General features: G+C 54.6%; 1 protein-coding gene across 1 annotated transcript in view; it reads right to left on the bottom strand.

Moving 5' to 3' along the window:
* Positions 1 to 2,755: 2,755 nt before the first annotated feature.
* Positions 2,756 to 25,093, bottom strand: part of LOC106609853 (leukocyte immunoglobulin-like receptor subfamily B member 3-like) — a 150,327-nt gene continuing 127,989 nt past the window's right edge. The window contains exons 3-5 of the mRNA XM_082978286.1: positions 3,210 to 3,530; positions 3,018 to 3,106; positions 2,756 to 2,890 (exon numbers count right to left, since the gene is read on the bottom strand). Of these exons, the coding sequence (XP_082834412.1) occupies positions 2,756 to 2,890; positions 3,018 to 3,106; positions 3,210 to 3,530 (545 nt within the window). The remainder of the gene's footprint in view (positions 2,891 to 3,017; positions 3,107 to 3,209; positions 3,531 to 25,093) is intronic.

Below are 25,093 nucleotides of genomic sequence, written 5' to 3'. Positions count from 1 at the left end.
TACTGTCTTTAGTAATTCTGTTTAGATAGTTCCCCATCCATCCTGTACTGTCTATAGTCATCCTATTTAGATAGTTCCCCATCCTGTACTGTCTATAGTCATCCTATTTAGATAGTTCCCCATCCATCCTGTACTGTCTATAGTCATCCTATTTAGATAGTTCCCCATCCTGTACTGTCTTTAGTAATTCTGTTTAGATAGTTCCCCATCCATCCTGTACTGTCTATAGTCATCCTATTTAGGTAGCCTGTATAAATATACTGCAGACCTGTCGGACCTAATCATTTTACTAGTTCTTCACAGTAGATAAGGTAAACTTTCATCAACTGTCTCCGTCCCTCTCGTAGTTGTGTTGTATACATTCCTCTGTCATGTGGTCTGTGTGTATCTAACCTAACGTAGCAGGTGGAAAAGTGTGGCCACCCACCCAGAGATCTGTATATAGTGACAAGATGCTCATGTATATGTCTCTAACAATGGGAGTTGTTGTCCTGTGTAGTGATATTCAGAACACCTCCAGTTGCAGTAGAAAGCTGTTATTGTGATATGAAGATGCAGAATTCTGCGTCTGTCTGTCTGTCTGTCTGTCTGTCTGTCTGGGGGAGAGGTCACTAAGGGTCAAGGTGCTGAGCTGATGTCTGGTGTCACTGATGGAATCATTAATGATCAATAACTCCTTGACCACTGGGAAATAAAAAACTGGAGGGGAAATCACACAAGACACAGCCTGGGAGTTTATTAAAAGCATTCAGTGATTACATGGCAGTTTAGAGAACAACAGGTCTTTATCTGGAAATAGTAAATAACATGACAGCTACATCATCTGAACTCACATCAACTATACACTGAGTGGACAAATCATTAGGAACACCTTCATAAGAAAATAACATCATTATCTCTATACTACTAACATCATAACAATGATATATCATAATCAATAATCAATATCATAACATTTATAATCAATATCATCACGTTTATAGATGATTATAATAATACATGGACTAATAATTGAAACACTTAAAGATAAAGAATCTAAGAGACACTAAATAAGATAAAGAATCTAAGAGACACTAAATAAGATAAAGAATCTAAGAGACACTAAATAAGATAAAGAATCTAAGAGACACTAAATAAGATAAAGAATCTAAGAGACACTAAATAAGATAAAGAATCTAAGAGACACTAAATAAGATAAAGAATCTAAGAGACACTAAATAAGATAAAGAATCTAAGAGACACTAAATAAGATAAAGAATCTAAGAGACACTAAATAAGATAAAGAATCTAAGAGACACTAAATAAGATAAAGAATCTAAGAGACACTAAATAAGATAAAGAATCTAAGAGACACTAAATAAGATAAAGAATCTAAGAGACACTAAATAAGATAAAGAATCTAAGAGACACTAAATAAGATAAAGAATCTAAGAGACACTAAATAAGATAAAGAATCTAAGAGACACTAAATAAGATAAAGAATCTAAGAGACTAAATAAGATAAAGAATCTAAGAGACACTAAATAAGATAAAGAATCTAAGAGACACTAAATAAGATAAAGAATCTAAGAGACACTAAATAAGATAAAGAATCTAAGAGACACTAAATAAGATAAAGAATCTAAGACACTAAATAAGATAAAGAATCTAAGAGACACTAAATAAGATAAAGAATCTAAGAGACACTAAATAAGATAAAGAATCTAAGAGACACTAAATAATATAAAGACATGAAGACAAAAGCTAAAAGCAATACATTCTGGAACACAAAACAGATGTAATTGAGCAACTCTCTAAAATAATCTAAACCCCATGTTACCCAGAACCCCATGTTACCAAAACCCCATGTTACCCAAAACCCCATGTTACCCAAAACCCCATGTTACCAAAACCCCATGTTACCAAAACCCCATGTTACCCAGAACCCATGTTACCAAAACCCCCATGTTACCCAAACCCCCATGTTACCCAGAACCCCATGTTACCCAAACCCCCATGTACCCCCATGTTACCCAAACCCCCATGTTACCCAGAACCCCATGTTACCCAGAACCCCCATGTTACCAAACCCATGTTACCAAAACCCATGTTACCCAGAACCCCATGTTACCAAACCCATGTTACCAAAACCCATGTTACCCAGAACCCCATGTTACCCAAACCCCCATGTTACCCAAACCCCCATGTTACCCCCAGAACCCCATGTTACCCCCAGAACCCCATGTTACCCAGAACCCCATGTTACCCAGAACCCATGTTAACCAAACCCCATGTTACCCAGAACCCCATGTTACCCAGAACCCCATGTTTCCCTGAACCCCATGTTACCCAGAACCCCATGTTACCCAGAACCCCATGTTACCCAGAACCCCATGTTACCCAGAACCCCATGTTACCCAAACCCCCATGTTACCCAAACCCCCATGTTACCCAAACCCCCATGTTACCCAGAACCCCATGTTACCCAAAACCACATGTTACCCAGAACCCCATGTTACCCAGAACCCCATGTTACCCAGAACCCCATGTTTCTCTGGTGGTAAAAACCAAACTAAAAGGAATAATGGTGGTTACAGTCACTCCTTTTAGATTTCTTCCAAGGTTCTAGAAAGATAAACTAATTCTGAACTTGTTATTAAAATTAGAACCACTTCAGGTTTGTCACCACATTTTAAACACCAGTCCACTGCTGACCATCCATTTAAAACACAAAACTGACCTAAGATCAGCATGTAGGGTCAGCTTCATTCTACTCCTACTCCGTCCCCTGGGCTGCTCTCTCCTCTCCCGGTCCAGCTTCAGCTCTGGAGCTCAGAGAGACCATCTCCATGGCATTGACATAAAGATCCATGCTGCTCACCCTGTTCACTCTCTTCTGCCTCCTGGTGGGCTAGGGAGACACAGCACCAACAGTCAGACATTTACTCTCTAGTATCTCCATTCTCTCTCCCTCCCTCTCCCCCTCACCCTCTCCCTCTAGTTTAAATGACCTGTAACGTCTGAGTAAATGTCTTTACCTTGTAGTACAGGTAGGAGGTGGTGATGCCTGTCAGTAGGATCAGCAGCACTACAACGTGTCTGATGACGAAGGCTGGCAGAGGAGAGGCTGCAAACAGAAACACCTTTGATGAGGGGACTGATCATCATCACATAGATCTGTGGGAAATCTGTCAATGACAAAGTTATAAGTCTGGTTCATGTTCAGTTACCTGTGATGGTGAGGGAGAGGAGCTCACTCTCAGAGGAGAAGTCATGAGAGAAAACATGATTGTCATAAACACAGCTGTAGTTCCCTTGGTGGGAGTCATCTGCAGCAGGGAAGAGGAAGGCAGCAGAGTGATTGAGAGCTGGCTGGGTCTGGGTTCTGTTGGAGCCGGTGAACGTGAGGAGGAAGAAGCCTCCTGGGTACTGTGGCTGAGTGGAGCAGGTGATGGTGAAGCTGTAGCCCCTGAACACCTCAGGCCCCTGGTGGCCCCTGGAGACCCCTCCCATTGAGTCAGTCAGGGAGATATCAGGCTGGACCAGGAGATCTGTAACAATAAAAGAGAACAAGAAAAACCTCTTCAACTAGTTTCCTATAGATATGACAATAACATCAGCATGTAACAGTGCTAGCCACCCTCCCTCACAGGGCAACATGAGTAGTGGGCCTACAGTCACTGAGACAACATATGTTGATATCAGGCTTCAGCAGGACATCTGGAACAAGAGGAGAGAAAAAGAAAACGTAGCTCCTCAACTACTTTCCTCATTTAGATATGACAATAACATGACATGTGACAGTGGTAGTGAGTAGAGACGTTCACTGAGATAACACTCAAATACAAAAGCATTCTGGGATATTTAAGTTGCATTTGATTCCTACTTGACTGAGTGATCTATTTAGTAAAGCAGACTTACAAGCTAAACAGTCATCATGAGAGGTGCAGAGGAAGTTGTATGAATGAAGGAAATCAGTTGAATATAATTATAATATCTTGTTATTACCTGAGCAGATCACTGTGAGTCCAGGAAGGAGATCATAAATTGACAAACACTCCCTCAGTGAAGGCTCAAAACCTTCACAGTGAACTCCAAACCCTCGAGTGGTTTTTCCAGGTAGTACTGAAACAGTGGAGCCACAACCCAGCTGTCTACACACTACTACAGCTAAATTCTTCCTGATCTTGGCACTGCCACTGTATGTGTATCCCCAAGGTAAGAGCCAGTCAGTTCCCACAATTCTCCACTCTCCCTGGTAGTACCACTCCACTCCACCAGCACAGCGACTGCCTCCTCCCACCAGCCTCACATCATCAGGCTCTGAGAAAAGAAAAGAGAGAGACTGTAATCTTACTATTTTCTCACTAAAACACACCTATATTGTCTCTCATATTCTTCACTCCAGGTGAGAAACAATGTTGATTGAGTGACAAACTGTTTCTTACCTGAGCAGGTGAGTCCAACAGCATTACCAGGTAGACAGGTGTTGTTTTCTCTGTCTGAGGTGTCACAGTCCAGGAGAAGGGACTCTTTGCCTTTACACTGGAACTCTTTATCCCAGGTCTGACCCTCACCTTCTCCATAGAGCCCCCCCTGTAGAGCTGCAGGAGCCCCACAGCCAAGCTCCCCACAGACTACCTCTGCATCCTGCCGGTCAAAGTCAGCTTCACACACTGAGGCCCAGGACTGATTGGACTTCACCTCCACTCTCCCAGAGCAGAGACCAGCTCCATCCACAAGCCGCACAGACTCTGGAGAAGAAGACTTGGTTGAACATTCAATCAGTTTTGTTGATGACACTGTCAAGGACTAAACACAAATATGTTGGATAAAAGATTGTAGTTTGCTATGTTTGATACTGTAAGAGGTAGAAATGGGTTCTTAGTCACTCAGGATAGGGTTGGGAATAATGCAGGCAGGAGACAGGAATAAGTTCACTTCACTTTATAGAAAATAAACAGCTGGACATCCATCAGGCAGCTTCACTTCAGTACCATCTGAACTACAATGATCTGCCCATGAACATCTCCCATAAACCAATATGACAAACACAAATATAATGTTTAAATACATCTGACATCTCTCCCTCTATTTAAATGAAATAAAAACACATAAAACATGATACATGGTAATATTGTATAATGTATAAATAAATCTCTCAATATGACCAGTCTCTTACCTGAACAGGTCACATGAAGATGATACTCATATGTAGCATTACAGACACCAGCTCCTCCTTCTATTTTTTTACACTCTGTAATAGAAGACTCATCTCCACTACAAAGCCATATGCTGATTCCTCTTCTTCCATCTTCAAACGGTGGTCCTCTAGATTTAGCTACAACATTCCCACATCCCAGCTCTCTACACAAAATCTTGATCTCTTTCATGCCCCACCACCTAGAACATAGACCTAACCACTCTCCTCTGTAGAAGACTTCCACTGTCCCAGAACAGGAAGTGGTCCCATCCACCAGTCTGACTGAGAGTTCAGCTGTAAACAGCAGAGAGGAAAACACAGTGGTGAGGACAGATGATGACAGTGATTCTGTTATTCTAACAGCAGTAGTGCTTTGTGGTTGACAAGTATTAGTAGTTCCATAAAACACTACTTGTTATTGGGGTTTACAATGGTTTGTATGGACACATGAATTTCTCCATGTGGGATAATAAAGTTGACTAATATTGAACTGCTATAATCACTGTAGATTTATACTCTACCTACCTGGTGGACTGACGCTTTGAGCCTGGAGATCTGAGGAGAAAGAGAGAGACAGAGGAGAAAGAGAGAGAAAGAGACAGAGAGATAGAGAGAAACAAAGGAGAAAGGGAGGAGTCAGAGGAAGAGAGAGACAGAGGTTAAATGAACATCAACATGACCTTTCATGATGTGATGGGGAAGACAGGCTTATCGTTGGTATGGTGCAACAACACCCATGTGTACATACACTATATATACAAAAGTATGTGGACACCCCTTCAAATTAGTGGATTCTATTTCAGCCACTCCCCTTCCTGACAGATGGATAAATCAAGTACTCAGCCATGCAATCTCCATAGACAAACATTGGCAGTAGAATGGCCTTAATGAAGAGCTCAGTGACTTTCCCCTCTCTTCTCCCCTCTCCTCTCTGCCCCCTCTCTTCTCCCCTTCTCCCCCTCTCCTCTCCTCTTCTCCCCTCTCTTCTCCTCTCCTCCCCCTCTCCTCTCCCCTCTCCTCCACTTTTCTCCCCTCTCCTCTCTCCCCCCTTCTCCCCCTCTCCTCTTCTCTCCCTCTCCTCTTCTCCCCCCTCCCGCATTCTCCCCCCTTCTTCTCCTCTCCACCTCTCCCCCCTCTCTTCTCATCTTCTCCCCCTCTCTTCTCCCCCTCTCTTCTCACCTTCTTCTCCCCCTCTCCTCTTCTCTCCCCCTCCTCTCCTCCCCCTCTCCTCTCCTCTTCTCCCCTTCTGCCCCTCTCCTCTTCTCCCCCTCTCTTCTCTCCTTCTCCCCCTCTCTTCTCCTTCTCCCCCTCTCCTCTTCTCCCATCTCTTCTACCACCCCTCTTTTCCCCCTCTCCTCTCTTCTTCTCTTCTCCCCCTATCCTCTCCTCTCCCCTTGTCCCCCTCTCCTCTTCTCCCCCTATCCTCTTCTCTTACCCCCTCGCTTCTCCTCTTCTCCCCCTCTCTTCTTCTTACCCTCCCATCCTCCCTTTCCTCTCCTCTTCTCCCCCCCTCCTCTCCTCCCCCTCTCCTCTCCTCTTCTCCCCTTCTGCCCCTCTCCTCTTCTCTCCCTCTCTTCCCCTTCTCCCTCTCTTCCCCTTCTCCTCTTCTCCCCCTCTCCTCTTCTCCCCCTCTCCTCTTCTCCCCCTCTCCTCTCCTCTTCTCCCCTCCCCTCTTCTCCCCTCTCCTCTCTGCCCCCTCTCTTCTCCCCTTCTCCCCCTCTCCTCTCCTCTTCTCCCCTCTCTTCTCCTCTCCTCCCCCTCTCCTCTCCCCTCTCCTCCACTTTTCTCCCCTCTCCTCTCTCCCCCCTTCTCCCCCTCTCCTCTTCTCTCCCTCTCCTCTTCTCCCCCCTCCCGCATTCTCCCCCCTTCTTCTCCTCTCCACCTCTCCCCCCTCTCTTCTCATCTTCTCCCCCTCTCTTCTCCCCCTCTCTTCTCACCTTCTTCTCCCCCTCTCCTCTTCTCTCCCCCTCCTCTCCTCCCCCTCTCCTCTCCTCTTCTCCCCTTCTGCCCCTCTCCTCTTCTCCCCCTCTCTTCTCTCCTTCTCCCCCTCTCTTCCCCTTCTCCCATCTCTTCTACCACCCCTCTTTTCCCCCTCTCCTCTCTTCTTCTCTTCTCCCCCTATCCTCTCCTCTCCCCTTGTCCCCCTCTCCTCTTCTCCCCCTATCCTCTTCTCTTACCCCCTCGCTTCTCCTCTTCTCCCCCTCTCTTCTTCCCTTCTTCTCCCCCTCTCTTCTCCTCTCCTCTTCTCACCCTTTCTTCTCCCACCCTTCTTCTCCCCCTCTCCTCTTCTCTCCCCCCCCTCTCCTCTCCTCTTCTCCCCTTCTGCCGCTCTCCTCTTCTCCCCCTCTCTTCTCCCCTTCTCCTCTTCTCCCCCTCTCCTCTTCTCCCCCTCTCATGTCCTTTCACTCTCCTCTCCTCCCATCTCCTCTTCTCTTCTCCCCTCTCTTCTCCCCCTCTCTTCTCCGCTTCACCCCCTCTCTTCTCCCCCTCTCTTCTCCTCTTCTCTCCCCCCTCTACTCTCGTCTTCTCCCCTTCTCCACTCTCCCCTTCTCCCCCTCTCCTCTATTCTCCCTCCCCCCCCTTCTCCTCTCCTCTCCTCCCCTCTCTTCTCCTCTTCTCCCCCTCCTCCCCCTCTCCTCTTCTCACCCTCTCTTCTCTTCTCCCCCTCTCCTCTCCTCTTCTCCCCATCTCTTCTCCTCTTCTCAACCTCTCCTCTTCTCCCCCTCTCCTCTCCTCTTCTCCCCCTCTCCTCTTCTCCCCCTCTCCTCTCCTCTCCTCTTCTCCCCCTCTCTTCTCCCTTTCTTCTCCCCCTCCCTTCTCCCCCTCTCCTCTTCTTCACCTCCCATCCTCCCTCTCCTCTCCTCTTCTCCCCCTCTCCTCTTCTCCCCCTCTCCTCTCCTCTTCTCCCCCTCCCCTCTCCTCTTCTCCCCCTCCCCTCTCCTCTTCTCCCCCTCTCCCCCTCTCCTCTTCTCCCCCTCTCCCCCTTTACTCTCCTCTTCTCCCCTTCTCCCCTTCTTCTCCCCCTCTCTTCTCCTCTCCTCTTCTCACCCTTTCTTCTCCCACCCTTCTTCTCCCCAAACTCATCTTCTCTCCCCCTCCTCTCCTCCCCCTCTCCTCTCCTCTTCTCCCCTTCTGCCGCTCTCCTCTTCTCCCCCTCTCTTCTCCCCTTCTCCCCCTCTCTTCCCCTTCTCCCCCTCTCCTCCCCCTCTCCTCTTCTCCCCCTCTCCTCTTCTTCCCCTCCCATCCTCCCTCTCCTCTCCTCTTCTCCCCCTTCTACTCTTCTCCCCTTTCCCCTCCCCTCTCATGTCCTTTCACTCTCCTCTCCTCCCATCTCCTCTTCTCTTCTCCCCTCTCTTCTCCCCCTCTCTTCTCCGCTTCACCCCCTCTCTTCTCCCCCTCTCTTCTCCTCTTCTCTCCCCCCTCTACTCTCGTCTTCTCCCCTTCTCCACTCTCCCCTTCTCCCCCTCTCCTCTTCTCTCCCTCTCCCCCCTTCTCCTCTCCTCTCCTCCCCTCTCTTCTCCTCTTCTCCCCCTCCTCCCCCTCTCCTCTTCTCACCCTCTCCTCTTCTCCCCCTCTCTTCTCTTCTCCCCCTCTCCTCTCCTCTTCTCCCCCTCTCCTCTCCACTTCTCACCCACTCTTCTCCCCTTCTCCCCCTCTCCTCTTCTCTCCCTCTCCTCTTCTCCCCCTCTCCTCTCCTCTTCTCCCCCTCTCTTCTCCCTTTCTTCTCCCCCTCCCTTCTCCCCCTCCCATCCTCCCTCTCCTCTCCTTCCCCTCTCCTCTACTCTTCTCCCCTTCTGCCCCTCTCCTGTTCTCCCCCTCTCCTCTTATCCCCCTCTTCTCCCCCTCGCTTCTCTTCTCCCCCTCTCCTCTCCTCTTCTCCCCCTCTCCTCTCCACTTCTCACCCACTCTTCTCCCCTTCTCCCCCTCTCCTCTTCTCTCCCTCTCCTCTTCTCCCCCTCTCCTCTCCTCTCCTCTTCTCCCCCTCTCTTCTCCCTTTCTTCTCCCCCTCCCTTCTCCCCCTCCCATCCTCCCTCTCCTCTCCTTCCCCTCTCCTCTACTCTTCTCCCCTTCTGCCCCTCTCCTGTTCTCCCCCTCTCCTCTTATCCCCCTCTTTTCCCCCTCGCTTCTCTCCTGCTCCCCCTCTCCTCTTCTCCCCCTCTCTTCTCCTCTTCACTTCTCACCCACTCTTCTCCCCTTCTCCCCCTCTCCTCTTCTCCCCCTCTCCTCTCCTCTTCTCCCCCTCTCTTCTCCCTTTCTTCTCCCCCTCCCTTCTCCCCCTCTCCCCCTTCTCCTCTCCTCTCCTCCCCTCTCTTCTCCTCTTCTCCCCCTCCTCCCCCTCTCCTCTTCTCACCCTCTCCTCTTCTCCCCCTCTCTTCTCTTCTCCCCCTCTCCTCTCCTCTTCTCCCCATCTCTTCTCCTCTTCTCAACCTCTCCTCTTCTCCCCCTCTCCTCTCCTCTTCTCCCCCTCTCCCATTCTCCCCCTCTCCTCTTCTCCCCCTCTACTCCCCACTTCTCTCCCTCTCCTCTTCTGTCCCTCTCCTCTCCCCCTCTCCTCTCCTCTTCTCCATTTCTCCTCTTCTCACCCTCTCCTCTCCTCTTCTCTACCTCTCCTCTTCTCCCCCCTCTACTCTTCTCCCCTTTCCCCTCCCCTCTCATGTTCTTTCACTCTCCTCTCCTCCCATCTCCTCTTCTCTTCTCCCCCTCTCCTCTTCTCTCCCCTTCACCCCCTATCCTCTTCTCCCCTCTCTTCTCCCCCTCTCTTCTCCTCTTCTCTCCCCGCTCTACTCTCGTCTTCTCCCCTTTCCTCTCCTCTTCTCCCCCTCTCCTCTCCTCTTCTCCCCCTCTCTTCTCCCCATCTCCCCCTCTCTTCCCCCTCTCCTCTTCTCCTCCTCTCCTCTCCTCTCCTCTTCACCCCCTCTCCTCTCCTCTCCTCTTCTCCTCCTCTCCTTTCCTCTCCTCTTCTCCCCCTCTCCTCTCCTCTTCTCCCCCTCTATTCTCCCCATCTCCCCCTCTCTTCCCCCTCTCCTCTTCTCCCCCTCTCCTCTCCTCTTCTCCCCCTCTCTTCTCCCCATCTCCCCCTCTCTTCCCCTTCTCCCCCTCTCCTCTTCTCCCCCTCTCCTTTTCTTCCCCTCCCATCCTCCCTCTCCTCTCCTCTTCTCCCCCTCTCCTCTTCTCCCCTTCTCCTCTTCTCCGCCTCTCCCCTTCTCCCCCTCTCCTCTTCTCCCCCTCTCCTTTTCTTCCCCTCCCATCCTCCCTCTCCTCTCCTCTTCTCCCCCTCTCATGTCCTCTTCTCCCCCTCTCCTCTTCTCCCCCTCTCCTCTCCTCTTCTCCCCCTCTCCTCTCCCCTTCTCCCCCTCTCCTCTTCTCCCCCTCTCCTCTTCTCCCCTCTCTTCTCCCCCTCTCATCCCCCCCTCTCTTCTCTCCCTCTCCTCCCCCTCTCCCCCTCTCTTCTAGTTTCTACCTCTCTATTCTCTACCTCTCCTCTACTCTTCTCCCCTTCTGCCCCTCTCCTGTTCTCCCCTTCTCCTCTTCTCCCCCTCTCCTTTTCTTCCCCTCCCATCCTCCCTCTCCTCTCCTTCCCCTCTCCTCTACTCTTCTCCCCTTCTGCCCCTCTCCTGTTCTCCCCCTCTCCTCTTATCCCCCTCTTCTCCCCCTCGCTTCTCTCCTGCTCCCCCTCTCCTCTTCTCCCCCTCTCTTCTCCTCTTCTCCCACTCTCCTCTCCACTTCTCACCCACTCTTCTCCCCTTCTCCCCCTCTCCTCTTCTCTCCCTCTCCTCTTCTCCCCCTCTCCTCTCCTCTCCTCTCCTCTCCTCTCCTCTCCTCTTCTCCCTTTCTTCTCCCCCTCCCATCCTCCCTCTCCTCTCCTTCCCCTCTCCTCTACTCTTCTCCCCTTCTGCCCCTCTCCTGTTCTCCCCCTCTCCTCTTATCCCCCTCTTCTCCCCCTCGCTTCTCTCCTGCTCCCCCTCTCCTCTTCTCCCCCTCTCTTCTCCTCTTCACTTCTCACCCACTCTTCTCCCCTTCTCCCCCTCTCCTCTTCTCCCCCACTCCTCTCCTCTTCTCCCCCTCTCTTCTCCCTTTCTTCTCCCCCTCCCTTCTCCCCCTCTCTTCTTCTTCCCCTCCCATCCTCCCTCTCCTCTCCTCTTCTCCCCCTCTCTTCTCCTCTTCTCCCCCTCCTCCCCCTCTCCTCTTCTCACCCTCTCCTCTTCTCCCCCTCTCTTCTCTTCTCCCCCTCTCCTCTCCTCTTCTCCCCATCTCTTCTCCTCTTCTCAACCTCTCCTCTTCTCCCCCTCTCCTCTCCTCTTCTCCCCCTCTCCCATTCTCCCCCTCTCCTCTTCTCCCCCTCTACTCCCCACTTCTCTCCCTCTCCTCTTCTGTCCCTCTCCTCTCCCCCTCTCCTCTCCTCTTCTCCATTTCTCCTCTTCTCACCCTCTCCTCTCCTCTTCTCTACCTCTCCTCTTCTCCCCCCTCTACTCTTCTCCCCTTTCCCCTCTCCTCTCCTCTCATGTTCTTTCACTCTCCTCTCCTCCCATCTCCTCTTCTCTTCTCCCCCTCTCCTCTTCTCTCCCCTTCACCCCCTATCCTCTTCTCCCCTCTCTTCTCCCCCTCTCTTCTCCTCTTCTCTCCCCGCTCTACTCTCGTCTTCTCCCCTTTCCTCTCCTCTTCCCCCCCTCTCCTCTCCTCTTCTCCCCCTCTCTTCTCCCCATCTCCCCCTCTCTTCCCCTTCTCCCCCTTTCCTCTTCTCCCCCTATCCTCTTCTCCCCCTCTCCTCTCCTCTTCTCCGTTTCTCCTATTCTCCCCCTCTCCTCTTCTCCCCCTCTCATCTCCCCTTCTCCCCCTCTCCTCTTCTCCCCCTCTCCTCTTCTCTTCTCCCCCTCTCTTCTCCCCCTCTCCTCTTCTCCCCTCTCTTCTCCCCCTCTCATCCCCCCCTCTCTTCTCTCCCTCTCCTCTCCTCCCCCTCTCTTCTAGTTTCTACCTCTCTATTCTCTACCTCTCCTCTACTCTTCTCCCCTTCTGCCCCTCTCCTGTTCTCCCCCTCTCCTCTTATCCCCCTCTTCTCCCCCTCGCTTCTCTCCTGCTCCCCCTCTCCTCTTCTCCCCCTCTCTTCTCCTCTTCTCCCCCTCTCCTCTCCACTTCTCACCCACTCTTCTCCCCTTCTCCCCCTCTCCTCTTCTCTCCCTCTCCTCTCCTCTTCTCCCCCTCTCCTCTCCTCTCCTCTTCTCCCCCTCTCTTCTCCCTTTCTTCTCCCCCTCCCTTCTCCCCCTCTCCCCCTTCTCCTCTCCTCTCCTCCCCTCTCTTCTCCTCTTCTCCCCCTCTCCTCTCCTCTTCTCCCCCTCTCTTCTCCCCATCTCCCCCTCTCTTCCCCCTCTCCTCTTCTCCTCCTCTCCTCTCCTCTCCTCTTCACCCCCTCTCCTCTCCTCTCCTCTTCTCCTCCTCTCCTTTCCTCTCCTCTTCTCCCCCTCTCCTCTCCTCTTCTCCCCCTCTATTCTCCCCATCTCCCCCTCTCTTCCCCCTCTCCTCTTCTCCCCCTCTCCTCTCCTCTTCTCCCCCTCTCTTCTCCCCATCTCCCCCTCTCTTCCCCTTCTCCCCCTCTCCTCTTCTCCCCCTCTCCTTTTCTTCCCCTCCCATCCTCCCTCTCCTCTCCTCTTCTCCCCCTCTCCTCTTCTCCCCTTCTCCTCTTCTCCGCCTCTCCCCTTCTCCCCCTCTCCTCTTCTCCCCCTCTCCTTTTCTTCCCCTCCCATCCTCCCTCTCCTCTCCTCTTCTCCCCCTCTCATGTCCTCTTCTCCCCCTCTCCTCTTCTCCCCCTCTCCTCTCCTCTTCTCCCCCTCTCCTCTCCCCTTCTCCCCCTCTCCTCTTCTCCCCCTCTCCTCTTCTCCCCTCTCTTCTCCCCCTCTCATCCCCCCCTCTCTTCTCTCCCTCTCCTCCCCCTCTCCCCCTCTCTTCTAGTTTCTACCTCTCTATTCTCTACCTCTCCTCTACTCTTCTCCCCTTCTGCCCCTCTCCTGTTCTCCCCTTCTCCTCTTCTCCCCCTCTCCTTTTCTTCCCCTCCCATCCTCCCTCTCCTCTCCTTCCCCTCTCCTCTACTCTTCTCCCCTTCTGCCCCTCTCCTGTTCTCCCCCTCTCCTCTTATCCCCCTCTTCTCCCCCTCGCTTCTCTCCTGCTCCCCCTCTCCTCTTCTCCCCCTCTCTTCTCCTCTTCTCCCACTCTCCTCTCCACTTCTCACCCACTCTTCTCCCCTTCTCCCCCTCTCCTCTTCTCTCCCTCTCCTCTTCTCCCCCTCTCCTCTCCTCTCCTCTCCTCTCCTCTCCTCTCCTCTCCTCTTCTCCCTTTCTTCTCCCCCTCCCATCCTCCCTCTCCTCTCCTTCCCCTCTCCTCTACTCTTCTCCCCTTCTGCCCCTCTCCTGTTCTCCCCCTCTCCTCTTATCCCCCTCTTCTCCCCCTCGCTTCTCTCCTGCTCCCCCTCTCCTCTTCTCCCCCTCTCTTCTCCTCTTCACTTCTCACCCACTCTTCTCCCCTTCTCCCCCTCTCCTCTTCTCCCCCACTCCTCTCCTCTTCTCCCCCTCTCTTCTCCCTTTCTTCTCCCCCTCCCTTCTCCCCCTCTCTTCTTCTTCCCCTCCCATCCTCCCTCTCCTCTCCTCTTCTCCCCCTCTCTTCTCCTCTTCTCCCCCTCCTCCCCCTCTCCTCTTCTCACCCTCTCCTCTTCTCCCCCTCTCTTCTCTTCTCCCCCTCTCCTCTCCTCTTCTCCCCATCTCTTCTCCTCTTCTCAACCTCTCCTCTTCTCCCCCTCTCCTCTCCTCTTCTCCCCCTCTCCCATTCTCCCCCTCTCCTCTTCTCCCCCTCTACTCCCCACTTCTCTCCCTCTCCTCTTCTGTCCCTCTCCTCTCCCCCTCTCCTCTCCTCTTCTCCATTTCTCCTCTTCTCACCCTCTCCTCTCCTCTTCTCTACCTCTCCTCTTCTCCCCCCTCTACTCTTCTCCCCTTTCCCCTCTCCTCTCCTCTCATGTTCTTTCACTCTCCTCTCCTCCCATCTCCTCTTCTCTTCTCCCCCTCTCCTCTTCTCTCCCCTTCACCCCCTATCCTCTTCTCCCCTCTCTTCTCCCCCTCTCTTCTCCTCTTCTCTCCCCGCTCTACTCTCGTCTTCTCCCCTTTCCTCTCCTCTTCCCCCCCTCTCCTCTCCTCTTCTCCCCCTCTCTTCTCCCCATCTCCCCCTCTCTTCCCCTTCTCCCCCTTTCCTCTTCTCCCCCTATCCTCTTCTCCCCCTCTCCTCTCCTCTTCTCCGTTTCTCCTATTCTCCCCCTCTCCTCTTCTCCCCCTCTCATCTCCCCTTCTCCCCCTCTCCTCTTCTCCCCCTCTCCTCTTCTCTTCTCCCCCTCTCTTCTCCCCCTCTCCTCTTCTCCCCTCTCTTCTCCCCCTCTCATCCCCCCCTCTCTTCTCTCCCTCTCCTCTCCTCCCCCTCTCTTCTAGTTTCTACCTCTCTATTCTCTACCTCTCCTCTACTCTTCTCCCCTTCTGCCCCTCTCCTGTTCTCCCCCTCTCCTCTTATCCCCCTCTTCTCCCCCTCGCTTCTCTCCTGCTCCCCCTCTCCTCTTCTCCCCCTCTCTTCTCCTCTTCTCCCCCTCTCCTCTCCACTTCTCACCCACTCTTCTCCCCTTCTCCCCCTCTCCTCTTCTCTCCCTCTCCTCTCCTCTTCTCCCCCTCTCCTCTCCTCTCCTCTTCTCCCCCTCTCTTCTCCCTTTCTTCTCCCCCTCCCTTCTCCCCCTCCCATCCTCCCTCTCCTCTCCTTCCCCTCTCCTCTACTCTTCTCCCCTTCTGCCCCTCTCCTGTTCTCCCCCTCTCCTCTTATCCCCCTCTTCTCCCCCTCGCTTCTCTCCTGCTCCCCCTCTCCTCTTCTCCCCCTCTCTTCTCCTCTTCACTTCTCACCCACTCTTCTCCCCTTCTCCCCCTCTCCTCTTCTCCCCCTCTCCTCTCCTCTTCTCCCCCTCTCTTCTCCCTTTCTTCTCCCCCTCCCTTCTCCCCCTCCTCTCCTCTTCTCCCCCTATCTTCTCCTCTTCTCCCCCTCTCCTCTCCTCTTCTCACCCTCTTCTCCCCCTCTCTTCTCCCACACTTCTTCTCCCCCTCTCCTCTTCTCTCACTCTCCTCTCCTCCCCCTCCCCTCTACTCTTCTCCACATCTGCCCCTCTCCTCTTCTCCCCCTCTCTTCTCCTCTTCTCCACCTCTCCTCTCCTCTTCTCACCCTCTTCTCCCCCTCTCTTCTCCCACACTTCTTCTCCCCCTCTCCTCTTCTCTCCCTCTCCTCTCCTACCCTTCTCCTCTTCTCTTCTCCCCTTCTCCTCTCCTCTCCTCACCCTCTCTTCTCCCCTTCTCCCCCTCTCTTCTTCTCCCCCTCTCCTCTCCTCTTCTCCCCCTCTCCCATTCTCCCCCTCTCCTCTTCTCCCCCTCTACTCCCCACTTCTCTCCCTCTCCTCTTCTGTCCCTCTCCTCTCCCCCTCTCCTCTCCTCTTCTCCATTTCTCCTCTTCTCACCCTCTCCTCTCCTCTTCTCTACCTCTCCTCTTCTCCCCCCTCTACTCTTCTCCCCTTTCCCCTCTCCTCTCCTCTCATGTTCTTTCACTCTCCTCTCCTCCCATCTCCTCTTCTCTTCTCCCCCTCTCCTCTTCTCTCCCCTTCACCCCCTATCCTCTTCTCCCCTCTCTTCTCCCCCTCTCTTCTCCTCTTCTCTCCCCGCTCTACTCTCGTCTTCTCCCCTTTCCTCTCCTCTTCTCCCCCTCTCCTCTCCTCTTCTCCCCCTCTCTTCTCCCCATCTCCCCCTCTCTTCCCCTTCTCCCCCTTTCCTCTTCTCCCCCTCTCCTCTTCTCCCCTTCTCCTCTTCTCCACCTCTCCTCTTCTCCCCCTCTCCTATTCTCCCCATCTCCTATTCTCCCCCTCTCCTCTTCTCCCCTCTTCTCCCCCTCTCCTCTCCTCTTCTCCATTTCTCCTCTTCTCCCCTTCTCCTCTTCTCCCCCTTCCTCTCCTCTCCTCTCCTCTTCTCCCCCTCTCATCTCCCCTTCTCCCCCTCTCCTCTTCTCCCCCTCTCCTCTTCTCTTCTCCCCCTCTCTTCTCCCCCTCTCCTCTTCTCCCCTCTCTTCTCCCCCTCTCATCCCCCCCTCTCTTCTCTCCCTCTCCTCTCCTCCCCCTCTCCCCCTCTCTTCTAGTTTCTACCTCTCTATTCTCTACCTCTCCTCTACTCTTCTCCCCTTCTGCCCCTCTCCTGTTCTCCCCCTCTCCTCTTATCCCCCTCTTCTCCCCCTCGCTTCTCTCCTGCTCCCCCTCTCCTCTTCTCCCCCTCTCTTCTCCTCTTCTCCCCCTCTCCTCTCCACTTCTCACCCACTCTTCTCCCCTTCTCCCCCTCTCCTCTTCTCTCCCTCTCCTCTCCTCTTCTCCCCCTCTCCTCTCCTCTCCTCTTCTCCCCCTCTCTTCTCCCTTTCTTCTCCCCCTCCCTTCTCCCCCTCCCATCCTCCCTCTCCTCTCCTTCCCCTCTCCTCTACTCTTCTCCCCTTCTGCCCCTCTCCTGTTCTCCCCCTCTCCTCTTATCCCCCTCTTCTCCCCCTCGCTTCTCTCCTGCTCCCCCTCTCCTCTTCTCCCCCTCTCTTCTCCTCTTCACTTCTCACCCACTCTTCTCCCCTTCTCCCCCTCTCCTCTTCTCCCCCTCTCCTCTCCTCTTCTCCCCCTCCCTTCTCCCCCTCCTCTCCTCTTCTCCCCCTCTCTTCTCCTCTTCTCCCCCTCTCCTCTCCTCTTCTCACCCTCTTCTCCCCCTCTCTTCTCCCACACTTCTTCTCCCCCTCTCCTCTTCTCTCACTCTCCTCTCCTCCCCCTCCCCTCTACTCTTCTCCACATCTGCCCCTCTCCTCTTCTCCCCCTCTCTTCTCCTCTTCTCCACCTCTCCTCTCCTCTTCTCACCCTCTTCTCCCCCTCTCTTCTCCCACACTTCTTCTCCCCCTCTCCTCTTCTCTCCCTCTCCTCTCCTACCCTTCTCCTCTTCTCTTCTCCCCTTCTCCTCTCCTCTCCTCACCCTCTCTTCTCCCCTTCTCCCCCTCTCTTCTTCTCTCCCTCTCCTCTCCTCTTCTCCCCCTCTCCTCTCCTCTCCTCTTCTCCCCCTCTCCTCTCCTCTTCTCCCCTTCTTCTCCCCTCTTTTCTCCCCCTCTCCTCTTCTCTCAATCTCTTCTCCCTCCTCTCCTCTACCCTTCTCCCCTTCTGCCCCTCTCCTGTTCTCCCCCTCTCCACTCCTCCTCCCCCCCTCTTCTCCCCCTCTCTTCTCCCCATCTCCCCCTCTCCTCTTCTCCCCCTCTCTTCTCCTCTTCTCCCCCTCTCCTCTACTCTTCTCCCCTTCTTCCCTCTCCTCTTCTCCCCCTTTCCACTTCTACCCCTCTCCTCTACTCTTCTCCCCCTCTCCTCCCCTCTTCTCACCCTCTTCTCCCCCTCTCTTCTCAAACACTTCTTCTACCCTTCTCCTCTACTCTTCTCCCCTTCTCCCCCTCCCGTCTTCGCCCCCTCTCACCCTCTCCTCTCCTCTTCTCACCCTCTCTTCTCCCCTCCTCCCCCTCTCTTCTTCTCTCCCTCTCCTCTTCTCTTCTCCCCCTCTCCTCTCCTCTTCTCCCCCTCTCTTCTCCCCTTCTTCTCCCCCTCTCTTCTCCCCCTCTCCTCTTCTCTCAATCTCTTCACCCCCCTCTCCTCTACTCTTCTCCCTTTCCGCCCCTCTCCTGTTCTCCCCCTCTCCACTCCTCTTCCCCCCGTCTTCTCCCCCTCTCTTCTCCCCTTCTCCCCTCTCCTCTTCTCCCCCTCTCTCCTCTACTCTTCTCCCCCTCTCCTCTCCTCTTCTCCACCTCTCTTCTCCTCTTCTCCTCCTCTCCTCTCCTCTCCTCTTCTCACCCTCTTCTCCCCCTCTCTACTCCCACCCATCTTCTCCCCCTCTCCTCTTCTCTCCCTCTCCTCTCCTACCCTTCTCCTCTACTCTTCTCCCCTTCTCCCCCTCCCCTCTTCTTCCCCTCTCCCCCTCATCTCCCCCTCTATTCTCCTCTTCTCTCCCTCACCTCTCCTCTTCTCCCCCTCTCCCCCTCTCTTCTTCTCTCCCTCTCCTCTCCTCTTCTCCCCCTCTCCTCTCCTGTCCTCTTCTCTCCCTCTCCTCTCCTCCCCCTCTCCTCTACTCTTCTCCCCTTCTGCCCCTCTACTGTTCTCCCCCTCTTCTCCCCCTCTCTTCTCCCATTCTCCCCCTCTCCTCTTCTCTCCCTCTCCTCTCCTCCCCCTCCCCTCTACTCTTCTCCACTTCTGCTCCTCTCCTCTTCTCCCCCTCTCTTCTCCTCTTCTCCACCTCTCCTCTCCTCCTCTCCTCTCCTCTCCTCTTCTCACCCTCTTCTCCCCCTCTCTACTTCCACCCTTCTTCTCCCCCTCTCCTCTCCCTCTCCTCTTCTCTTCTCCCCTTCTCCTCTCCTCTCCCTCTCCTCTCCTCTTCTCCCCTCTCTTCTCCCCTTCTTCCCCTCTCTTCTTCTCTCCCTCTCCTCTCCTCTTCTCCCCCTCTCCTCTCCTCTCCTCTTCTCCCCCTCTCCTCTCCTCTTCTCCCCTCTCTTCTCCCCTTCTTCTGCCCTCTCTTCTCCCCCTCTCCTCTTCTCTCAATCTCTTCTCCCCCCTCTCCTCTACCCTTCTCCCCTTCCGCCCATCTCCTGTTCTCCCCCTCTCCACTCCTCTTCCCCCCCTTCTCCCCCCCTCTTCTCCCCTTCTCCCCCTCTCCTCTTCTCCCCCTCTCTTCTCCTCTTCTCCCCCTCTCCTCTACTCTTCTCCCCTTCTTCCCTCTCTTCTTCTCCCCCTTTCCTCTTCTACCCCTCTCCTCTACTCTTCTCCCCCTCTCCTCTCCTCTTCTCACCCTTCTTCTCCCCCTCCCCTCTTCTCTCCCTCTCCCCCTCTTCTCCCCCTCTATTCTCCTCTTCTCTCCCTCTCCTCTCCTCTTCTCCCCCTCTCCCCCTCTCCTCTTCTCCCCCTCTCTTCTCCTCTTCTCCCCCTCTCCTCTCCTCTTCTCCCCCTCTCTTCTCCCCTTCTTCTCCCCTCTCTTCTCCCCCTCTCCTCTTCTCTCAATCTCTTCTCCCCCCTCTCCTCTACTCTTCTCCCCTTCCGCCCCTCTCCTGTTCTCCCCCTCTACACTCCTCTTCCCCCCTTCTCTCCCTCTCCTCTCCTCCCCCTGTCTACTCTTCTCCCCCTCTCCTCTCCTCCCCCTGTCTACTCTTCTCCCCTTCTGCTACTCTCCTCTTCTCCCCCTCTCCCCTCCTCTTCTCCACCTCTCTTCTCCTCCTCTCCCCCTCTCCTCTTTTCACCCTCTCTTCTCCCCTTCTCCTCCTCTCCACTTCTCTCCCTCCCTCTCTCTCTTCTCCTCTTCTCTCCCTCTCCTCTCCTCTTCTCAGCCTCTCTTCTCCCCCTCTCCTCTTCTCTCCCTCTCCTCTCCTCCCCTTCTGCCACTCTCCTCTTCTCCCCCTCTTCCTTCTTCTCTCCCTAACCTCTTACCTCCCTCTCTTCTCCTCTTCTCCCCTTCCCCCCTCTCCTCTTCTCTTCTCCCCCTTTCTTCTCCTACCCCTCTTCTCCCCCTCTCTTCTTCTCTCCCTCTCTTTTCGTCTTCTCCCCCTCTCTTTTCCTCTTCTCCCCCTCTCCTCTTCTCCCCTCTCTTCTCCCCCTCTCATATTCTCTTGTCCTCTCTCTTCTCCCCCTCTCTTCTCCTCATCTCCCCCTCTCCTTCTATTCTCACCCCCTCTTCTCCCCTTCTGCCACTCTCCTCTTCTCCCCCTATCCGCTTCTCTTCCCCCCTCTATTTTCCTCTTCTCCCCCTCTCCTCTCCTCTTCTCCCCCTCTTCTCCCCTTCTCCCCCTCTCCTCTTCTCCCCCTCTCTTCTCCACTTCTCCCCCTCTCTTCTATCTTTCTACTCCCCCTCTCTTCTCCCCCTCTCCTTTTCTTCCCCTCCCATCCTTCCTCTCCTCTCCTCTCCTCCCCCTCCCTTCTCCACTTCTTCTCCCCCTCTCTTCTCCCCCTCTCCTCTTCTCTCCCTCTCTTCTCCTCTTCTCTCCCTCTCCGCTTCTCCCCTCTCCTCTTCTCCCCCTCTCTTCTCCCCCTCTCTTCTCCCACCCCTCTTCTCCCCTCTCCTCTTCTCCCCCTCTCTTCTCCTCTTCTCTCCCTCTCCGCTTCTCCCCTCTCCTCTTCTCCCCCTCTCTTCTCCCCCTCTCTTCTCCCACCCCTCTTCTCCCCTCTCCTCTTCTCCCCCTCTCTTCTCCCCCTCTCCTCTTCCCTCCCTCTCTTCTCCTCTTCTCCCCTTCCCCCCTCTCCTCTTTTCTTCTCCCCTTTTCTTCTCCTATCCCTCTTCTCCCCCTCTCTTCTTCTCTCCCTCTTTTCCTCTTCTCTCCCTCTCCTCTTCTCCCCCTCTCCTCATCTCCCCCTCTCCTCTTCTCCCAACCCTCTTCTCCTCCTCTCCGCTTCTCTCCCTCTCCTCTCCTCCCCATCTCCTCTACTCTTCTCCCCTTCTGCCACTCTCCTCTTCTCCCCCTCTCCCCTACTTTTCTCCCCCTCTCTTCTCCACCTCTCCCCCTCTCCTCTTCTCCCCCTCTCTTCTCCTCTTCTCCCCCTCTCCTCTTCTCCCCCTCTCCTCTTCCCCCCTCTCTTCTCCTCTCCCCCTCTCTTCTCCCCTTCTCCCCCTCTCTTCTCATCTTCTCCCCCTCTCCTCTTCTCCCCTTCTCCCACTCTCCTCTTTTCACCCCTCTCTTCAACCCCTTCTTCTCCCCCTCTCCTCTTCCCTCCCTCTCTTCTCCTCTTCTCCCCTTCCCACCTCTCCTCTTTTCTTCTCCCCTTTTCTTCTCCTATCCCTCTTCTCCCCCACTCCTCTTCTATTCTCCCCTCTCATCTTCTCTTCTCCTCTCTCTTCTCTCCCTCTCTTCTCCTCATCTCCCCCTCTCCTTCTATTCTCACCCTCTCTTCTCTCCTTCTCCCCCTCTCCTCTTCTCTTCCCCCCCTCTTTTCCTCTTCTCTCCCTCTCTTCTCCCACCCCTCTTCTCCCCCTCTCTTCTCCCCCTCTCATTTTCTCTCAATCTCTTCTCCCCCCTCTCCACTCCTCTTCTCCCCCTCTTCTCCCCCTCTCACCCTCTCCTCTTCTCCCCCTCTCTTCTATCTTTCTGCTCCCCTCTCTTATCCCCCTCTCCTATTCTCCCCCTCTCCTATTCTTCCCCTCCCATCCTTCCTCTCCTCTTCTCCAACTCTCTTTTCCCCTTCTCCTCTTCTCTTCTCCCCCTCTCTTCTCCACTTCTTCTCCCCCTCTCTTCTCCCCCTCTCCTCTCTTCTTTTCACCCCTCTCTTCCAACCCCTCTTCTCCCCCTCTCCTCTTCCCTCCCTCTCTTCTCCTCTTCTCCCCTTCCCCCCTCTCCTCTCCTCTTCTCCCCCTCTCTTCTACTCCCCCTCTCGTATTCTCTCCCTCTTCTCCCCCTCTCTTTTCCTCTTCTCCCCCTCTCCTCTTCTCTTCTCTCCTCTCTTCTCCCCCTCTCATCTTCTCTCTTTTCTCCCCCTCTCTTCTCCTCATCTCCCCCTCTCCTTCTATTCTCACCCTCTCTTCTCTATTTCTCCCCTCTCCTCTTCTCCCCCTCTCCCCTTCTCTTCCCCCCTCTCTTTTCCTCTTCTCCCCCTCTCTTCTCCCCCTCTCCTCTCCTCTTCTCTTCCCCCTCTCTTTTCCTCTTCTCCCACTCTCCTCTCCTCTTCTCCTCCTCTCTTCTCCCCCTCTCTTCTCCCACCCATCTTCTACCACTCTCTTCTCCCCCTCTCCTTTTCTCTCAATCTCTTCTCCCCCCTCTCCACTCCTCTTCTCCCCCTCTTCTCCCCCTCTCCTCTCCTCCCCCTCTCCTCTACTCTTCTCCTCTTCTCCCCCTCTCCTCCTATCCTCCTCTCCCCTCTCTACTCCTCTTCTCTCCCTCTCCTCTTCTCACCCTGTCTTCTCCCCTTCTCCCCCTCTCCTCGTCTCTCCTCTCCTCTCCTCATCTCTCCCTCTCCTCTCCTCCCCCTCTCCTCTCCTCTTCTACCCTTCTGCCCCTCTCCTGTTCTCCCCCTCTCCTCTGCTCTTCTCCCCCTCTTCTCCCCCTCTCTTCTCCCCTGCTCCACCTCTCCTCTTCTCCCCCTCTCTTCTCATCTTCTCCCCCTCTCCTCTCCTCTTCTCACCCTCTCCTCCCCCTCTCTACTCCCACCCTTCTTCTCCCCCTCTCCTCTTCTCTCCCTCTCCTCTCCTACCCTTCTCCTCTACTCTTCTCCCCTTCTACCCCTCCCCTCTTCTCTCCCTCTCCCCCTCTTCTCCCTCTCTATTCTCCTCTTCTATCCCTCTCCTCTCCTCTTCTCCCTCTCTATTCTCCTCTTCTATCCCTCTCCTCTCCTCTTCTCCCCCTCTCCCCCTCTCTTCTTCTCTCCCTCTCCTCTCCTCTTCTCCCCTCTCCTCTCCTCTCCTCTTCCCCCCTCTCCTGTCCTCTTCTCTCCCTCTCCTCTCCTTCCCCTCCCCTCTACTCTTCTCCACTTCTGCCCCTCTCCTCTTCTCCCCCTCTCTTCTCCTCTTCTCCACCTCTCCTCTCCACTTCTAACCCTCTTCTCCCCCTCTCTACTTCCCCCCTTCTTCTCCCCCTTTCTTCTTCTCTCCCTCTCCTCTCCTCCCCCTCTCCTCTCCTCTCCTCTCCTCTCCCCTTCTTCTCCCCCTCTCTTCTCCCCCTCTCCTCTTCTACCACTCGCTTCTCCCCCTCTCCTCTTCTCTCAATCTCTTCTCCCCCCTCTCCTCTACTCTTCTCCCCTTCTGCCCCTCTCCTGTTCTCCCCCTCTCCACTCCTCTTCTCCCCTCTTCTCCCCCTCCCTTCTCCCCTTCTCCCCCTCTCCTCTTCTCCCCCTCTCTTCTCCTCTCCTCTACTCTTCTCCTCTTCTCCCCCCTCTACTCCTCTTCTCCCCCTCTCTTCTCCTCTTCTCCCCCTCTCTTCTCCTCTTCTCCCCCTCTCTACTCCCACCCTTCTTCTCCCCCTCTCCTCTTCTCTCCCTCTCCTCTCCTACCCTTCTCCTCTACTCTTCTCCCCTTCTACCCCTCCCCTCTTCTCTCCCTCTCCCCCTCTTCTCCCTCTCTATTCTCCTCTTCTCTCCCTCTCCTCTCCTCTTCTCCCCCTCTCTTCTTCTCTCCCTCTCCTCTCCTCTTCTCCCCTCTCCTCTCCTCTTCTCCCCTCTCCTCTCCTCTTCTCCCCCTCTCCTCTCCTCTTCTCCCCCTCTCCTCTTCTCCCCTTCTTCTCCCCCTCTCCTCTTCTCTCCCTCTCCTCTTCTCCCCCTCTCCTCTACTCTTCTCCTATTCTGCCCCCCTCCTGTTCTCCCCCTCTCTTCTCCTCTTCTCCCCCTCTCCTCTCCTCTTCTCACCCTCTTCTCCCCCGTCTCTACTCCCACCCTTATTCTCCCCCTCTCCTCTTCTCTCCCTCTCCTCTCCTACCCTTCTCCTCTACCCTTCTCCCCTTCCGCCCCTCTCCTGTTCTCCCCCTCTCCACTCCTCCTCCCCCCCTCTTCTCCCCCTCTCTTCTCCCCTTCTCCCCCTCTCCTCTTCTCCCCCTCTCTTCTCCTCTTCTCCCCCTCTCCTCTAATCTTCTCCCCTTCTTCCCTCTCCTCTTCTCCCCTTCTTCCCTCTCCTCTTCTCCCCTTTCCACTTCTACCCCTCTCCTCTACTCTTCTCCCCCTCTCCTCCACTCTTCTCACCCTCTTCTCCCCCTCTCTTCTCAAACACTTCTTCTACCCTTCTCCTCTACTCTTCTCCCCTTCTCCCCCTCCCGTCTTCGCCCCCTCTCACCCTCTCCTCTCCTCTTCTCTTCTCCTCTCCTCTTCTCACCCTCTCTTCTCCCCTCCTCCCCCTCTCTTCTTCTCTCCCTCTCCTCTTCTCTTCTCCCCCTCTCCTCTCCTCTTCTCCCCCTCTCTTCTCCCCTTCTTCTCCCCCTCTCTTCTCCCCCTCTCCTCTTCTCTCAATCTCTTCACCCCCCTCTCCTCTACTCTTCTCCCCTTCCGCCCCTCTCCTGTTCTCTCCCTCTCCACTCCTCTTCCCCCCGTCTTCTCCCCCTCTCTTCTCCCCTTCTCCCCTCTCCTCTTCTCCCCCTCTCTCCTCTACTCTTCTCCCCCTCTCCTCTCCTCTTCTCACCCTCTTCTCCCCCTCTCCTCTCCCACCCTTCTTCTCCCCCTCTCCTCTCCTCCCCCTCTCCTCTACTCTTCTCCTCTTCTCCCCCTCTCTTCTCCTCTTCTCCCCCTCTCCTCTTCTCACCCTCTTCTCCCCCTCTCTACTCCCACCCATCTTCTCCCCCTCTCCTCTTCTCTCCCTCTCCTCTCCTACCCTTCTCCTCTACTCTTCTCCCCTTCTCCCCCTCCCCTCTTCTTCCCCTCTCCCCCTCTCCCCCTCTCTTCTTCTCTCCCTCTCCTCTCCTCTCCCTCTCTTCTCCTCTTCTCCACCTCTCCTCTCCTCTTCTAACCCTCTTCTCCCCCTCTCTACTTCCACCCTTCTTCTCCCCCTCTCCTCTTCTCTTCTCCCCCTCTCTTCTTCTCTCCCTCTCCTCTCCTCTTCTCCCCCTCTCCTCTTCTCTCAATCTCTTCTCCCCCCTCTCATCTACCCTTCTCCCCTTCCGCCCCTCTCCTGTTCTCCCCCTCTCCACTCCTCTTCCCCCCCTCTTCTCCCCCCCTCTTCTCCCCTTCTCCCCCTCTCCTCTTCTCCCCTCTCTTCTCCTCTTCTCCCCCTCTCCTCTACTCTTCTCCCCTTCTTCCCTCTCTTCTTCTCCCCCTTTCCTCTTCTACCCCTCTCCTCTACTCTTCTCCCCCTCTCCTCTCCTCTTCTCACCCTCTTCTCCCCCTCTCCTCTCCACCCTTCTTCTCCCCCTCTCCTC

Source organism: Salmo salar, chromosome 08, assembly GCF_965601325.2.
Source record: "Salmo salar chromosome 08, fSalSal1, whole genome shotgun sequence".
Taxonomy (NCBI): domain Eukaryota; kingdom Metazoa; phylum Chordata; class Actinopteri; order Salmoniformes; family Salmonidae; genus Salmo; species Salmo salar.
Note: the sequence above shows the minus strand (reverse complement) of the source record. Positions and strands in the feature narration are given on the sequence as shown.